This window comes from Sciurus carolinensis, chromosome 13, assembly GCF_902686445.1.
Source record: "Sciurus carolinensis chromosome 13, mSciCar1.2, whole genome shotgun sequence".
In the NCBI taxonomy this organism is placed as follows: domain Eukaryota; kingdom Metazoa; phylum Chordata; class Mammalia; order Rodentia; family Sciuridae; genus Sciurus; species Sciurus carolinensis.
In genome coordinates this window covers 681621-699950 of record NC_062225.1, presented here as the reverse complement: position 1 = coordinate 699950, position 18330 = coordinate 681621, and the positions used below count along the sequence as shown (strand labels likewise).

General features: G+C 47.5%; 1 protein-coding gene across 9 annotated transcripts in view; it reads right to left on the bottom strand.

Annotated features, from left to right (window-relative positions):
* Window positions 1-2612: 2612 nt before the first annotated feature.
* Window positions 2613-18330, bottom strand: part of Immt (inner membrane mitochondrial protein) — a 44748-nt gene continuing 29030 nt past the window's right edge. For all 9 annotated transcript variants that reach the window (XM_047522804.1, XM_047522809.1, XM_047522805.1 and 6 more), the window contains 9 exons: window positions 17884-18020; window positions 13357-13460; window positions 12681-12816; window positions 11846-11975; window positions 9477-9491; window positions 7736-7959; window positions 5474-5605; window positions 4521-4650; window positions 2613-3541 (listed from right to left, as the gene is read on the bottom strand). In XM_047522804.1, coding sequence (XP_047378760.1) covers window positions 2928-3541; window positions 4521-4650; window positions 5474-5605; window positions 7736-7959; window positions 9477-9491; window positions 11846-11975; window positions 12681-12816; window positions 13357-13460; window positions 17884-18020 — 1622 coding nt within the window. In that variant the 3' untranslated portion in view covers window positions 2613-2927. The remainder of the gene's footprint in view (window positions 3542-4520; window positions 4651-5473; window positions 5606-7735; window positions 7960-9476; window positions 9492-11845; window positions 11976-12680; window positions 12817-13356; window positions 13461-17883; window positions 18021-18330) is intronic.

Genomic DNA, 18330 nt, shown 5'->3' with positions numbered 1-18330 from the left:
CACTTGAGACCTAGTGAATGGATGTTAATGAGTGCCACGGCGACAGAAAATTCATTGATCTTGGCCACCATACAAACATTATCAAGCACGTGACCAGGAAAGGTGTGAGTGCCCGTCACTGGCTGTGTACCCAGTCTACACAGGGACAGTGTGTCCTTTCAGACGCAGGAACTGAACTCAGTTTTGGTGGGTGAAGCACAATCAGTGGGTCAGAAAGTCCATCACGTGCAGTTGTGGGATGTAAGCACATGAAGACCTACTTGTGCAGGTTTTCAAGGTAGAAATATGCACTTCTTGGTGGTCACAAGCAACAGTCTAAACAAACAGGATGTGCTGAGATTGTCTAGGAGCGTGGGTGGACAGAGCCATTTCAGACTCATCTAAGTGACTTTCAAGGTGAGGTGGAATTTTGCCAGAGAATGGTGAATTGGCTGGTGTCCAGCCACATGCTAGGACATGGGTTAGTCAAAAGGATGGTATCCAAGGTCTGCACAGCAAGCAAACAGCCTGCTGGTCCAGCTGAACCTGCCCAGCCATGAACGAACGCTACAGAGAAAGTACTGCCAGGGATCAAGCCCAGGGGTGTTTTCCAGAGCTATATGAATGTCCAAGTGGACTAAACTTCATGACAACCTAAATGTCACCACTGGTACCAATGCAGTCTCCAAAACAAGGGGCCTTGCCGCTCTTCCACAGCCTTCAACAAAACCAACAAGCAGAGCCAGGCATGTAGATGTCGGGATAGGCAGGAGGATCACAGGTTTGATATCCTCAGCAACTTAGCAAGTCACTGTCTCTAAGGGGTGGGGATGCAGCTCAGTGGTAGAAGAAAGACTCCCACCCAAAAGGCTGGAGGAGCCGCGTCACCTCACATGCACTGGCAGGTGACCCCCTTTTTTCCGTCTCTAGATCATCGAGCAGAAAGAAGCATAGACCTGAGGTCAGGTGAAGGGCAACGACTGGACCTGGGGAAGATCGGCTGTCTTCTCCTTTGCGTTAACTCGCATGTTCCTGTTCTGCACTCATTTGGGACTTGAGACTGTTCTCTCTAGAGAATCAGTTAAGAGAAAGCAGAGGGGTTTGAGTCAACACAAAGGAACACAGAAGTAGTGCGCTTTTAGAAAGACTAAAGTCACACGCTGGCATGTTCGCGATGGATGCTGGACTTCAGAGACCAGAGTGGTTTTCAGTGCTGCGTTGGGAAGCTGCGCTCACGCTGGGATGAGGGCAGCAGGGTGCGCTGGCTAGGGCTCAGCAGAGACAAGTGGGGCTGCCTGGAGTGGCACCACCAGCAGTTCCAAAGGGATTGGGCAGTGAGGCTGGCCTGTACTTCCTGCCCAGCTCTCCCACCTCCCAGCCTTGACCCTTGATTGCCTCCTCCCCAAACAGCGAAGAACCCAGGCCAAGCAGAGTCCTTCCCAGCCACACTGCTTTGTTAAAGGAACCGTGTGAAGTCAGTGGTGGGCGCTTTACTTGGAGACCCGACCTCGCCCCTCAGCATTGCTTGCTTCTGACATGCTCAGATAAACACATCTGAAAGCAGTTTTTCAGGGCAACAAGAAAAGATTTCCTTAAAAGCCATATTTTCTTGAGTAAAGAAGAAATTTCAGAAAGTTCAAATGTGATAGGTAAGCTGAGCTTTGCAAGTTGATGCATTTATAGTTTCACACTATTCCAAAGGGGAAAGAAAGCTGACCTTGGAATAACCTTTTGACAGAAACTGCTCCAGGTGGGTCTCCAGGAGGCGGCCACCTTCAAAGGGCATGCCACAAAGCCAGGAGTCCTGATCTGAAATTGGATGCTGTTTTGAATTAAGAATATAAGGAATATTTTGGATGCAATATAAGGAATGTTAACATCAATCTAGGCCTATCCCAAAATTGAAGACAAGGTCAGTGCTATGCAGAGAGCTGGTGAACACCAGCCGAAGTATAAGCAGCACCCCTCCACCAATAATTTGCAGATTTGTTACTTGGATAAAAATGCCTCAATAAGTTTATGAATACATAAGCTCTAATAAATAGTAGCAGTTGCGGGGGGGATGGCTGTATTTTTACGTAGCAGTATTAGTCTTTAGGGAGTAAAAGCTACGTCAAATGGTAGGAAAACAGTGATTATCCAATATGGCCATCGTCCCCATCTTTAGCAAGGGGAAGCAGAATTCTCTGGGTCTAAGGGTGATCCAGATGAAACAAAATTACTTGATCCTTTTGCTAAGACTCCAGGCTCACCAGGCCCACCCTGGTGAAGTCACAGCACAGGGAGGAATGTGAGCTGTGGCTGGAGAACTGCTTCATGTGTGGATACACACCAGTGCGTGCACACTGGGTCCTGGGAGGGAATGAACGTGCTTCTCCTGCAGGTGGCAATCAAAAGCTGGAATCACAACAAAGATACGTCCCCAATTATAAACACACTGGCATCTGGCCTATACGTCACTCTTTCGAGTTGGACCAGCAGTGATCAGTTTACTAAAACTTCAAAGCCAATAAAAGCAGGTCTTGGTCTGGTCGTGACTGAGACCAGGGCTCCCAGTTCTGGCTGCTCCTCCTGAGAGTCCTCTGCACACAACAAACCAGCAGTGGCACTTTTAGAAAGGATGGGAGGCTGGGTATTCACTGTGTTGCTTTATTCAGTTTGCTCCAAGGGCAGAATCAATAGTAAGGATCACAAACATCATTGGACTGGCTCACAAGCCTGATCAGTAAAACCTGAAAAATAGGACATGTTACACAAGTCGCAAGGAAGCACTCCTGGAGTTCAGTGACATGATAGAGTGGAACGAGGGTGGGTGCCACAGGCGCCAGGGCTCGGAGCAGGGCTCGGAGCAGGTTTTAGACAATCGGGGGCCCTCGCTGCAAACCCTTGGCCTATGGCTGCTGGTCTCCCGCGCGAACGGTGCCCGTGCCCTTGCCTGACTCCAGGCCTCACTCCTGCTGCACCTGAGTGGTTCCTATTCCCACGGCACTGGCGTACGCCGTCAGGATCTCCACTATCTGCTTTGTCTCTAGGGTCATTCGGGCTTCCTTCAGCCAGTCCTGGGCCACCCGTCGGGACTCCCCTTTCAGCTGATTGACAAACTTGGCCGCCAGCTCCAGGTCGCCATGCTCAATGCAATAGGAGGCATAGGAGAGCAATTTAAAGGTGCTCATGTCCTCAGGGTAGAGCTCTGCTGGAGGCTTCAGCTGCTGGGGAGGGAACAGGAGCAGCGACTGCAGGTAGGACAGGAAGTACTGGTACAAGCTATTTCTGGTCTCATCAACCATCGCCACTCTGCGGGCTTGTTTCTGGACAGTGTAGAAACGAGCCCTCAGGGTCTCTTCACTGTAGACCCCTCTGGTCAGGGACTCTGGGGGGATGGCTGCAGTTAAGGCTTGGGCAAATTCATTATCGGAGCAGTTGACTTTGATGGCCTCCACTGCAGTGCCCAGTGGGATGGTGGGTGTGTCCGCAGAAGAGGTCTTCATGCTGTACTTTAAGGCCTCCACCGAAAGCCAGAGCTGGTGGGCTCTTCTGGCTTCTTCCTCAGCAACCGCATGGCCTGCGAGGGAACAAAGGCAAAGAACACCTCGATGCACTCACAGCAGGCCAGTGCACGCGGGCAGCAGGAGGAGGGCAAGCCCCGTCTCTTCCCCACCCTGGGGTCCCAGGGACAGTGCACTGTCAGACAGCACACGAGTCACTCGCTTGCAGGCTAATTCAGAGGTCTCCATGTTTAGTGGCTGAAAAGCAACATGGTATTCAAACTAGGGCAGGATTCATTTTAAGGTCACCAGAAATTTGCTGCAAAAAACATGGAAGATTTTACGCCTGTCATCCCAGCTACTTGGGAGGCTGAAGTAGGAGGATCGCAAGTTCAAGGCCAGCCTGGGTATTTAGGGAAATCCTGCCTCAAAATAAAATATAAAAAGGACTGGGGTGGAGCTCACGGGTGGAGCATCCCTGGGTTTAAGCCCCAGTTTGTGACAGGGGAAGACTTCCAGGTGACCTCACCAGGTAAGACTGCATCTGGAAGCTCCCCAAGTACTGTGCTTTGCTTTTTTTTTTTTTTTTTATATGACAAAATGAGATTCTATTACATTCCCAAAGCAATCTATTTCATCAGGACTCTCACCACCAGCATACGTCCCTCTGAATGTGACCTGGAGGCCTCAGCATAACTCGTGTCCACTCAGGAGATTCAGCACATCACCTACAGAAAACCTCCAGTGCCCAGGGAGGGGTGCATGGTCCACACTGGCCTTCACCACCAGGCACAGAGATGGCAAGAGTGTGGGCGAGACTGCCTGAAAGAGCAGGTCTCATGCCTGTCACGCCAGTCCTTCAGATTTCATTTCCAGCACCCCCCATGCCTTTATTTCTAACAGACCTCCATTAAACACGCCTCAAATCTGGGGCCAGTTTTCCAGGAAATAAGTACGACCCAGGAGCGTGACTTCAGTGTCAGCATGCTGCCCTTAACAGGACACCACCCAGGAAGCCGCACTGAGACAGACCGGGGGCAGCAGGGACTTGCTCACTCTGCACAGCCTGCTCGAGTCCTCTCAGTCTGGCGTAGGCCGTGTTTATGTCCAGAGTGAAGTTGTCGACCTGCTCTTGACTGAGTCGACGGAACTCCAGTTCTTGTTCAGAGAGTTTCTCAGACAGGTCCTGAAATGAAACACAAGGAGTCTCGGAAGAGCACTGCTGCCCAAGGCGCGGCATCCAGCTAGAGACTGGTCTCCAGCAACGCCCCATCTGCCCCAGTCGCCAACAGGCCGGATGCGTGGCTCTGCACCGACTCCTCGTGGGACTCAGTGCGAGAGAGAGCAGACCAGGGGCAGAGAGGAGGGTGTTCCAGGGAGAGACAGACTGCCAACTTGAAGGTGGACAATGGCACTGCAGTGACGACTGATCACATCCTGACCCCTAAGACGTTATGCATTCATTTTTCTCCAGGAAAAAAAAAGGAATTTAAAACACCGTATCTTGGCACAAATTCGTTTTCTAGATTTCCTTACTTAGAACACCTCATTCCCTCTTAGAAGACAAAATAAGCTAAGGTTCCGGTAAGTGAGTGGTGGAGCAGAGATTGTGTTTGGAGGCATCCTGATACTCTGCAGTGATGTCCAGATCACATCTGTCTGGGAAGCCTCTTGCTCACCAAGTCTGAGCAAGCGTACGCTCAGAGTGTGTGGACAGCAGGCAGGAGGTACAGGCTATGTGCACCCCAGAGGCCCTGTGACCACCCTGCACACCGCAAAGATCCACGAACAGACCACGTGACACACACAGGCTTGCTCTGTGAGCAACAGTTCTGCAGATGTGCACGGCCCACCAAGGCAGCCACACAGGCTCTCCCCTGGGCACCCTGGGAACAGCACCAGGAGAGGAGGGCAGAGCACCGGTGCAGCAAGGCTGGGCTCTGGGTTCCACCCAATACCACCCAGACTTGAAGGGGCCGCGGGAGCCCGTGCTTCTCCAAGGGCCTCACCTGCTCAAATTCATACTTCAGCTCTTGTTCCTGCACCTTAAGGACATCTCGCAAGTGGTCAGTGTGGGCAGCCGCCTGGCGGCGGAGCTGGGTCCTCATTTCATTCTCCATAGCATCTCTGACTTCCTCTACCTGTGAGGCCAAACAGGGCAATGATTAGTTCTCAGTTCTACACAGCAGCCGTTAGGAAATCGAAGGACCAGTGAGAACCGTGACACAGCAGCTCCAGCCCCGACCCCCGGCCAGGCCCATGAGCACATTCCTTATTCTCCTTGCTGCATGGTTCCCAGGCTGCACACTGCAAAGCCACTCAAGCAAGGCCACACAACCTGGCAGCACAAGATCCCAACAGGAGTCTGTATGGCCTTGAAACCTGTGCTTCCTTCTAACCAGGCTGCCCCATAAAAAAAGTTATTTCCTCCCTGACAAGTGAGGAATACCAGAACTCAGAAGTTAGCTACACAGACTTGGGACCAAGGCTCACCGCACCACAGCCTTGGGGAAATCTTGGACTCTCCGTTTTCTCAGTCATGAGTAGTAATGCCTACCCTGAAGGTCATAAATACAGTTAGTATCTTGAAAATAATTTCTTCTTTTTTTTGAAGGGTACTAGGGGTGGAACCCAGGGCTTCATGCTGCTCAGCAAGCACTGCACCACTGAGTCACACTGCCAGCACCAAGAAACAATTTCTTCTCAACAAAGAAAAATGTTCTTGAACTGCTGATTTTCAAATCAAGTTAGACTTAACACAGGTCATATCAAAAAACCAAAAATATGAAAAGTCTATACGGTCTTGCCTAACGATCAGCCAAGAATCGTATTACAAATTATCTAGCACCAATCACCTTGAATTCAGAGCTTTTCTCAGGGACAGTATACGAAACCGAGAACCCCTCCAGGCATTGCAGCACCAGCGGAGTGCACACGGGATGCCCTGCACAGGGCAGACACGATTCTCACACACGCCCCTTGACAGAGGAGCAGACAGCGATCAAGCCCTCAGGAACAGCGTGCCTGCTCAGTCGGGGTCCTCTCCAGGTGAGTGAGCACACGAGGACGGGTCTACAGCAGCTCCCCCTCCTCCCACTCAACTGGGTCACACAGGGCAGCAGGGCAGAAACCAGCCCAGAGACTGTGCTGCTGATGGAAGCTGGCCGGGAAGGGCCTTGCTGTGGAAACCACTCCAAGTTCAGAACCAGGGCCATCAGACGCAGCGGGCGGAGAGCAGGAAACAAGCCTGGGAGCCAGCATGGCAGTGAAGTGCATGCAGGGTGCGCCTGATCTAGCAACGGGCACTCTGCAGCTGCAGTGTGGCTCAGAGTGCTTGCCCCCCACACACCAGGTCCTGGATTCGACCCCCAGTGCCACAGAAAGAATCCAGACCGCGACTAAATGGAGTGGGCAGCCAGTGAAGGCCTTTCAGCAGTGTGGTACTGACTGGACTGTTTCACAAGGACCACTTGCCTAGGTAAACAGACATGGAAGATGGGTATGAAGCCAGGGAAACCTGTTAAGACCAACTGGACAAAGTGGGAGTGACACAGAGCAAGTGGACAGGCTGGGCTCCACCCTGGAGGAGGACCAGGAGGATCTGTCAGTGGACGGGATGTGAGTCGTGGGAGAACAGCCAAGCTGGGCGCTGGCCTTTAGAGAAGCATGCTGAGGCGCTGGGGGCAGGTGTTCTGAGCAGCTGAAGGACTGAAACTCAGCTGGGGACAGGAAGCAGGCTGCTGGCCAGGAGCAGTTATGTGGTATAGAGCATTCAGACTTCCAGCCCAGGATGAGACAGAGCACGGGGCAGCGCACAGGCCAACCAGCCAGCAAGTGGGAGAAAGCTGGAGTGGGGGCTCTACAGCCAGGAAGAGCGGGCTTCAAAGGTGGGATGAGTTGTCATGCTGTCAGTCAGCATGTGGTGTGCCTGAAAGGACAGCTCGGAGCTCTGGCACTGTGAACCACCAACCACTAACGATACTGCAGAAAAATATGCAGTCCGAATTCTGCTTCAGGGACTGAATGCTGGGAAGGATGAACCAAGTGAACCTGGGTGGAAGCAGCTATCAGCAGTCACACCTTCGTATCTGCTCAACATACAGGAACCCTGCCAGGTCAGTCCTTCCTGGAAGTTCTGACCAGAAGAGCAAGGGCCAAAGCTCCACAGAGGACAGACAGGCACAGCTCACACCGAGTGACGGGCAGTGTGGCCTCCAGAGCACGGCCTGGTTGGACACACTTACTGTTAGGAGTGAGTCTCATGACTCTACCTTTCTGTCCTGTTCAGCCTGTATCTCGCTTCTGTGATGTTCTAATGCTTTCGCCACTGCAGAATCAAATGCCCGCTTTTCTTCCAGCTTCTGTTTCTCCAAGGCTAATGCAATATGCTGCTTCTCTGTAGCTTTCTGCTCTGCTAGCTCTCTATTTAGCTGGTCAATGCGACGATGTGCATGCGCGATCAGAGAGTTCAGGTCATCAGTAGTCAGCTTGTCAGCTAAACAGACAACCACATCAGAGTTAATGATTCCACCAACATTATACATGACTGCAAGGGCATTTGCTTCACTTGGCTATAATTTTACAGCTGTAAGGAAAGACAAAATGTAGCCAACATGAAGAGATTTAAATTCTCCTGACCAGAAAGTGATAGCCAGCGTCCAAAACTGAGGTTCTAAACTGCAAGAACTCAGGTGAGCTTAGGTACAGAGTGAGTAGCCCTGTTCCAGAGCCCACAGCAGTTCTTCAAGTCTCAACTAACTCGAAGTTGGCTTTCCAATTTACTGTAAGTTTGCTTCTAAACATAAAGCTTGCCAGGTGTGGTGGCAGATCCCTGTGATCCTCCTGAGAGAGGAAGATGGTACGTCTGAGGTCACCCGGCAACTCAGCAAGACCCTGTCTCAAGATGAAAAAGAAAAAGACAGGGCAGGGGCTCTGAGGAGGAGGGCTCCGGCTGAGTGCCCGGGTTCAACCCAGGACCACAGGTCAGGCTGACGTGGACCGCCACTGCCGCACTGCCTCTCGTGCGTGGCCACCACCGCTCCTAACGGCATCCCCGTAGGGACCGCTCTACAAACCCCAGCCAAATCAAAATCCTCCACAAGTTTTGGTTCCTTTACCTAAACACAATTTATCCAGGAACATAGTCTGCACCAGAGCTGGTCACAGAATTGCTTGTGGAGCTTTTAAAAATATGCAGGACTCGAGATTCTCATTTAGGTTTAAATCCATATAGTTCTGGGCTTTGATAGTTTGGGGTTTTTTTTCAATTTCACTCTCCACAGGTGTGCAAAATGTGCCACAGGTTAGGAGTTAGAACTCCAACAATAAAATACAAAATGCAGGAGATTCTATACGATAAATGACTCAGTAATAAACTGAGAGGCAAAAAAGCATCAAGAGATTTACTGAATAAACTCAATGTGTGGAACTCCCTTTCATGCTGATTTGAATGAAAAACTATAAAAATCCACCGTCTGAAGCAGTCAGGACGTGTGAACAGTGAGTAGACACCTGATGACGTATGGAATCAAGCTTCAGGTGGGACACTGTCATGGAAACCATGCTCTTAAAAACACTGAAGGTCTTACAAGTGAAAGGATCTGACTCCTGGGTGTGCTCTGACATAAACTGGGGTCGGGGGGACACTGAGACCAAACTGGCCTGGGGCTGAAGACTGCTGAAGTCAAGGTGTGGGTCTGTCGGGTTTGCTGGACCTTTCTCCCTGCTTTTAAACACTGGAATTCTCCAAAACAAGAATTTAAGCATAAGAAAACACACACACACACACACGTACACACACACACATGCACCCCTCACATCTCTAGTTTCCAATTACACGTTTATTCCCGAGAACAAGTGGTTGCCCAAAACACCCAACTCAGATTTATCACACGTAACATGATTTTACTTTATATTACTTAGATGACTCAACAATATTCACAACCAAAAGACTTCAGTCTTCTAAGATTCAAAATAAATGCCTTTAAACATAAAATACATGTAATTACTCACCTAGGTCAGAAATACCTACAAAGAAAAAGAAAAACCATTTGAAAAAAAGAAATGTAATAAATTGTAACACTTTAGAAACAAGACAATCACTGATATTAAAATTAATCTTGGTCTTAAGGGACTCATTTCTATTTGACCAAAGTGATCAACTTATCACAGAAATCACAGCTTTCTTTACCCCTCTCATGTGCATTAGTTCAGAGTGTTACAGTAAGCCACAGTCCTGGCTGTTCTCAGAACCAGGACTAACCTTCCAAATACTCAAGAAATTGATTTTTTTTCTCTTTAGACGGTTTTAAACACTGAACTCAAAATAACCTTACATTTACCCTGTGCAAAAAAATAAAAACACAAAAAATATGGCTGCCCAATTTGAGGGTAAGGAGAAAAAAATAACATTCTGAGGTCTGAATGTTGTCCCCACCAAGGCCAAAGTACCAAGGGCAAGCCCTGGACCAGAGCAGCAGCCCGTCTCAGGACAGCCGCTCAGGGCCAGCTTCTTGAGGACCGTTCTTCATCTGGAAGTCAACTGCTTACTCTGGAGTTCAACCAAAGAAACAAGGGTCTGCCCCAGTGCTGTGGGAAGGACTGGCCAAGCTGGACACGGCGCGACTCGGCCAGACTCCACATGCCACCGACACAGCTGCAAGCACGCTAGTTCACTGCCTTGAGGGCAGGGGCCTCAAACACCGGCTGCCTCAATATAAACAGTAAGACGACGGCGAGTGCTGGGTTCAACCCAGGACACAGGCCAGGCTGGCGTGGGCCGCCACTGCGCACTGCCTGCCTCCCGTGCCACAGGCCTCGCTGTGGGTCTGCAGCTCCTCCTGGCACTGCCCTGGTACGCGCCTCCTTGGGTAACACAGGGCTTGGCTCTCATGCTCCTGAGCTTCGTGTGTGTGAAGGACTCTGCAGTGGTCTCCTGACGTCTGTATCAGAGACCGTGCTGACGTGGCAGCGGCCCCGCCAGGCAGGCTCAGCCGTGCCTCTCCTGGAGCACACCTGAGCTGAAGCTGCAGCGCTGGTCAGGAGAGCAAGCTCACCTCCCCCGGCGGCTCCCGCTGGCCACAGGAGGGGCCCTGGGAAGCAGAGCAGGAGCCGGGCACTCTGCCCACAGGTCACTGCAGCAGCTTCACCTGGCCTCCTTGGCGCCGTGCCCTCAGTCTTTCCGGGATGAGCACATGGCTCTTCCAAGGCCAAGAGGGTGCCCATGCTGCCAATACAAACCACTCAGGCAGAGGACAGTGTGGCTACTGGGCAGCACAAACCCAGGGCCAAATTACTTAGCCTCCCACTGTCTCCGTCTTCTCATCTATACGATGGGGTCGTAGCAACTTGTACCTCACAGGTGTTGTGAACCTTAGTAATGAGCTAATACAGGTGGAGTGCTTGGGACACAGAATACTGCTCGACAGCATGGCCGCATGTGCCTGGCACTGTCCAGTTACAGAGAACGCAGACATGCTGGACAGACCAGATACTACTGGGCACCTCACTCGGAGAATCGGGAGCATGAGGGCAAAACAGTTCCTCACAAACGTGCTGACAGGCATGCAGCCCTAACACGTCGGCCCCAGGGAGGAGTCCACGGGGCTCTGCAGGGACACAGGGAATCAGTAACCAACTGCCCTCAGAGGAGAAATGCGTGGCCATGGGCAGCAGTGAAAAGCAAATGCACGAATGCCAAGTGTGTCTTTTAGCTTTTGCCATGAGTGAATGTGTGTTTTAAAAATTAAATAAAGGTTGCTCAAGAACTACATAATCCAGAGACTGCGCTGCAGGGACCTTTGCTTTCCAGAAGCCTAGCAGCTCTCGAGCACAGGTCTCCACCTTGGCAGCAGTGACATTCTGAGCCAGAAAGCCCTCTGTAGCACCAAGGGCCCTCACCCCCCAGAGGCTAGAACATCAGTGTCTGCAGACACTGCCCAGTGTCCTCTGGGCTGAGGACCACACTTTAATGTCTTCACATTTTACTAGACCTTTGCCCCGGCAGCCTGAAATTTCCAAGTGGACAACCAGACGGTCGGTTTCCTTCCCTAGGAAGAATTAGGGCCCCAGATGAAGTCTCAACACCGTGCTATTATCACAGAGTGGTCACAGGGTTTGCTTCAAGAAATTCATTACAGATACCTTTGAAGTTCCAAAGGTCTGAATAACCCCAGGTATGCACAGTATTTTAGCAGAGTCAAGGTTATAACATCATGGAATTAAACACGGGCTGGCACTCTGTGCCATCTGTGGTGACAGGCTGAAGTGACAGACTGTACACCCATGAGATGTGCCAGAGAAGTGAAGGTTCCGTGAATGGAGATGAGATGATGAGTGCTAAAGTCAGAAAGAAAAGAGACCCACACTTCAGTGGTACTTACTCAATCCTTTCCACCCAGGAAGGACGTCTGGAGTAATACTGTCCAGCTCTCGTCTGAAGTCATCCCGGGCTTGGACCACCAGCTCATGGTACTGAGATACAACCTTGGCCTCAGACTGAGCAGCTTGGACCTGAACACAAGCCAGGGGTATAACAGGTTAAATGGAACAAGGAGTACCACAATCACTCTAAGAAAAGGAAGTAACTTATGCCTGGTTGGGAATGTGTACCCAAAACACAGACCTGAAGCTCAGGAAGAGGAAACCGAATCTTGTCTGTTTCCTTCCAACTCCATTCCAATGCCAGGGAACAGGCCCCTTCCCATCTTATTTTCCCCTCTGCCCCCTTTCTCTAGGTCCTGCAACTACTACACAGGTCACCTAGGTGCAGCCCCAGCCCAAGATCTGCCCCAAGATCAAAGCTTACCCAAGTGGCCACAACTGGAGACCAAAAACATGACTTATTAAAGAAAGTGTCAATAACACTGAATAATCTACTTTGTATTCAAAACAGGTTCTCAAACACACTAACAACTACATGATACACATCTTCTGATTCTAGCAACTCTGGCATTTGAGGGCAGCCTGGGCGATTTAGCAAGACCTTGTTTCAAAATAAAAAATAAAAAGGACCAGGGATGTAGCACAGTGGTAGAGCACTTGTCCAGCATATTTAAGACCCTGGGTTCAACCCCAGTAACTGAAATAGTAAATAAAATAAAATAGTAATATCAGTCTTTGCAGGGGCAGAGGAAGAGACAGTAGGAATCTTATTGTTTTCCTGAAATCCTGAAATATTTTGATTGAAGAACTATATTGAAGACTTAAGAAGCACACCTTTTTTACCACGTTATCCAGCTCGACTATCACACTGTGAAGCTTCCCCTCTGCAGCTGTTATGTGAGGCTTGGCCCCAGCGATCTCTTTCCTCTTTGCCTTTTCAATGACACTTTTCATCTTTTCCAACTCCTCTCTGAAACAAAGTTTAGTATCATTTCTTACCAACTTTATCAAAGAGCTCTGAAGACAACACAATATACATTTGTTAAAAGTCTAAGAAATACAATTTGAAAAAAAAAATTACTTGATGCTTTTTATGGTCAATAGGCAGAGACCCCTTTCCCACCTAGTGCTGAAAACACCTCAGTCAAGGTCAGGGTGGCAGAAGATACAGTCAGTGCTCCCATATTAGGGCAAGCAGACTGTGACCCACTTTCTAAGTCCAGAACCTCAGGAAATGTGTAGAGACATATCCACTAAGCAAAATCCACAGCAAACCTGCTTTTATGGATCCTGTATAGCAATTTCTGCCAAATTTATTTTAGCTTAATTCTGTTTTTATTTTCTCTCCTCTTAAACCTTGGTGTTCCTGATCATACAGGTTCAGATCAAGCAGAGAAGGAGGAGGAAGGTTTCTCTGCCTCCTCTTTATTCTAGGCAGAGGGTAGCAATAGCCCAGCCCAAAGAAAGCCTCCAGGAGGCCCGAACCCTTGTCCACGTCCACAGTCATTACTTGGCTTTGAGAAGGGCATCGGCAGCTTCATCCACAGCCTTTCTGCGCTCCTTCAGGGCGCCCTCCACCGTGCGCCACTGAGCAGACTTCTTCTCACCTGCAATCTGAACAGAACGTGCTGATTACAAACACATGACTGCTTGCTGGGCCTGTCACGGACAAGCCAACGAGATGAAATGCAGAAGTGTGTGACATCAGACACACACTTAGTAGTTACATGCAATATTTCAACACAGTAGGAGCTCAATCCAGGCCTCAGTTAGGCACAAAAGATTCATAACCACCCACCATCAACTGTCCTTCCACAAAATTGTGTATAAACAAAAACCCCCCAAAACAAAAAAGTTTACACCCCAATGCATACAACTATTTTCCAAAGAGAGAGATTTTTCCATTAAATTCTCAAAAGAAATATGAACCAGACCTTTTCATGAATTGCTCATGAATTTTAAAATCATTAATAAGGTGCCAGTACTTAACATTTTCTTAATTGCAGGTCTGACTAACAAAATCACTGTGTAAGAAGTAGAAAATTTGTACATTTGTAGGATCCTTATGACTCAAAAACAATATTTAAAAGAATGTCACTCCTTAAATTGTAAGGTGCAATTAATGATTCTTTATAATTAAAAAAAAAAAAAAAAAAAAAAAAACCTCCACGAGGTAAATTTAATTTTATGTTTTTTTTATATATCTTTTTTTTTTTTTACTGGGGCCGGGGGCCTCTCAATTACTGAGCCATTTCCCCAGTTCTTTTTATATATTTTATTTTGAGAAACTAAGTTGTTGAGGCTGGCTTTGAACTTGCGACCCTCCTGCCTCAGTCTTGTGAGCCACTGGAATTATAAGCATGCACCGATGCGCCCGACTGTGATTTATATGTTTTTAAAAGGGGCTTTGGGGGTGCTCTATAGTAGAGAGTATATGCAAGGCGCTGGGTTCAATTCCAAGTGTATGTGTGTGCGCGCGCACACACACACTTCCTGGGAAATCCCTTTGGCAGATCCAACATATGCCCCCACCCTCCTTCACTTTCAGCTTTGGAAGTAACTGCTGCTACTTTCAGCAAAATTGGTTTATATTTAGGGGTAATGGCATATTTTTGAAAAAAATCTATAATCACACTCAGTGCAGCAAGCTCCTCACACTGAGGCCCAAGGCAACCCAGACCATGGTGGTGTGGACTGGTGACGGCCTCTGTCCCCCACAATCGGCAGCACATTCGTGATGAGCAGAATGCTGCTGGGAACTATCTGAACTATTTGAAGTTCTCCTCAAATGAGCAACTCAATTTTTCCCTCTCTTTCCAAATGCCTACAGTTTAAACTGCATGCATCGCATGCAGGTGTGAAGCAAAATCATCTTCTAGACTACCCTCCTGACACCGTGGTGGGAGCCTGGAGGTGAACAGAAGCACCCTAAATCACCCACAGGTACGACACGTCGCCTAGGAGAATGATGGAGCTGCCTCGATAGCCAAGCGCAGGCCATCCGCGCAGGGCGTGCCTGCCTGAGAAGCACTGCCAACTCAGAGGCATCTGCACCTGGACGCTCACGTGCCTCTCCACCTCTGCTCTCAGAGAGGGCTGGCAAAGGGACACCCTGGGCTTCTGTCGCTCAGAACTCTCACTCCATCAGTTCTGCTCTCCACGTTCCCCCCATGACGTCCGATCTGGTTTCCATTTTAAAGTTATATCCATCATCAACAACCAACGTGGAGGCCAATCCTTAAAGGCAGGGTTAACTGTTTTTCAGTGCCCTGGATCGCAAGGACAGCCTAAAGAGAATCTTGGAATAACATTTTTCAGTCCTTCAAACTACAAAATGTTCACAAAGGAACTCAACTACACTGAAATATAATCATAAAATTGTTGCAAATTTTGTGAAATAGTTACTAAGATCTAGTGGTAGAAGAATCATCCTAATTTAGAAGTAGTGATAAGCAGAAATATTTTTAAAAAACTGCAAGTATTATAATGCAATATGAAAAATGCTTTCTATTAGTGACACAAAATGAAAACTAAAACTACAGCAGTTTTTTGTAAATATTTGTACTTGAAGAAAATGGTTCTAAATTTTAATTTGAGGCTAGGGAAAAGAAAAATGTTCCAGATTCAACAAGTCACTAAATTCTATCCCCAGACACAACCCCAGGTTAAGACTTCTGCTATAAGTATTATATTGTTTATTTAATATTTAAATAAATAATAGTACTGGAAGAACTATTTGGTACTTTTTTTCTTTATGTCTCTATTTATTATTTATGGCACTGGGAACTGAACTCAGGGTCATTCCACCACTGAGTTGCATCCCCAGTCCTTTTTATTTCTTATTTTGATACAGGGTCTTGCTAAGTTGCCCAAGCTGGCCTGGAATTTCTGATCCTCCCATTTCAGTCTCCCAAGTAGCTGGGATTACAAGTGTATGCCACCAAAACCACCTTCGCCATTTAAAAAAAAGAAAAAAAAGTTCTAGATAAACTGTTACAAGGAAGTGACAAAGCAAATTAAATGCTGTGATGTGAATAATGAAGCTGATGTTTTCAGTGAATTCCCACTTTTAGCCACCTCACAAACATAGATCAAGAATAGACACTCGGGCTGGGGCACAGTACTGGTCACTGATAGAGCACTGAGCCTCAGTTTACACCCCCAACACTATAAACAAAAGATGCTGGTACAGGCTGTGTGGACATCTTGTTGGTACTGAATTTTCCAAGACTCTAGCACACGCTGTTAGAAGGACCTGGCCTTATATTAAAATAACTCTTCCTAACACTAGATAGATTTGTTAAACATGCAATGTCCATGATACGTCTGGGGGTCAAACCATGCCCTTCTTGTCGGAGACATTCCTGTTAGAGGTCCCAGGAGAAGCCACCCCATCACAGTCAAGTCAAGTTGAAGTGTTCCAAACACAGCTTTGAGAAAGTAATTTGGCATATTTTTTGGACGCCATGTGCACCTGCAGCTTCTTTTACTAGAAGAAACGGATTTAAATCCACCTTTAATATTTAGGGAAAAAAGTGGCCATACATTTTTTTGGTTGTTTTATAACAGATAACACTCACTAATCTTGGTTAATTGCTACTAAAAGAAGTGCTTTAGTAGTAAAATCTTGACTGTAACAGATTTTTATGCTGTCTAAACCACATGCACTACTGGAAAGAAGAAACACCATCCGATGTCACCTTACACCAAAGTGGTAATAAGCATTTAAAGGTTCCAGCTGGTTCTTCTTTTTTTTTTTTTTTTAATTTTTTTTTAGTTGTAGATAGACACAATACCTTTATTTTATTTATTTTTATGTGGTACTGAGAATCGAACCCAGTGCCTCACACATCCTAGGCAAGTGCTCTACCACTGAGCTACAACCCCAGTTCCTCCAGCTGGTTCTTCTGAAGTTTATTTGTCCCTGGGCTGGAACCCAATTCAATACCATGGAATGTCAAGCCTTCCCACACCTGTATAAATATCATATTAAATAGCCTGTGTTGTCTCTACTGTGCTAACTGATCAAATTCTGCTATTTATATTTTTCCTTGAACTTCAAATAAAATGCAATTTTCTCTTAAGTTTTCAAAGGTTATAGTTTCCAGCAATTAATATCAGAAGCCTAATTTAACTCACTGGAGGTACATATCACTGAAACAATGTAAAGCATGCTTAAATGTTTAAATATCCACACAGTTATGGTGGCAGTGTGACTTTACACATCATGCATGATCTTCACCCTTGAGATTTATAGGGTTTTTTTCTTTTGGGGGGTGGTATTAGGAATTGAATGTAGGGGCAAGTGAACACTGAGCTACATCTCAGGCTTCTTTTTTATTTTTTACTTTGAGACAGGGTTGCACTAACATGCTGAGGCTGGCCTCGAACTTGTGACCCTCCTGCCTCAGTCTCCTGGGCCCCTGGGATTATAGGTGTGTGCCACCATGTCCAGCTAAGGCTTACAGCTTACTGCTTTATTCTCTGAAGTGCTTAGTGCAAGTTAAATAATCAGCATAAACATTCAAGAGGTGTTTGAGGTACATACTCCATTATTTTTTTTAAATTGCATGTCGATCTAAAAGTATCCTGAAAAAAAATTTGTTTAAAGAGATGGATGGCAATTTTGAAGCAAAAGAAGTAACGATGTTCAAGCGCTATTAAGATATAAAAACAAGCTAGGTGTGGTGGTACAAGCCTGTAATCCTAATGACTCTGAGGCAAGTTCAAGTACAGCCTGGCAACCTAGAGAGACCCAATCTCCAAAAAAAAAAAAAAAAAAAAAAAAAGGATGTGGGGATCAAGTTTAGTGGTAGGACAACCCTGGGTTCACTCCCCAACACCAAGAAAAAGTCTTAAAGCAAATCTGAACTAGACCATATCAGGATTATGAGATAAAAATAAAGCACCATACATAAAACTAATTGAAAAATGTAAAGGCTCTTCTACGTTTGTTTTTAAAGACTATCTTTCCAGACCGTGCCTGCTCACAAGAGGAAGTCCAGAACTCAGTGTCCCTGCTGACCCTCCTGCTCACCTCAGCGCTGTCCATGGCTGCCTTCAGGGTGCTGGCGTGTGCGTTCACAGCCTGGACGGCAGCGTTCTGGGCCGCTACGGCCTGCAGAGCGACGGAAGCAGTGTGGCTCAGAGCCTCTTCTAAGCTCCTGGCTAGAGCTGGAGAAAAAGAGATCCGTTAGAAATGAGTCCTTTCCTGTTAATGACTTTAAATATTCCCTCTTTCCCTACAAAGTCTTCTGCTGTACTCCCCAAAACATGTAAAAACAAAATAAAATATACACAGGACCCAAATTCTAGGTTCAAAGTTCACTTAAAAAGTATGGTAAAGTAGGCACCCGTGGTGGTGTGATCCCAGCTACCTGCAATACTGAGGCAGGAGAATCACAAGTCTGAGGCCAACCAGAGCAATTCAGCAAGATCCTGTCTCAAAATGTAAACATGAAAAGGGCCAGAGGTGTTGCTCAGA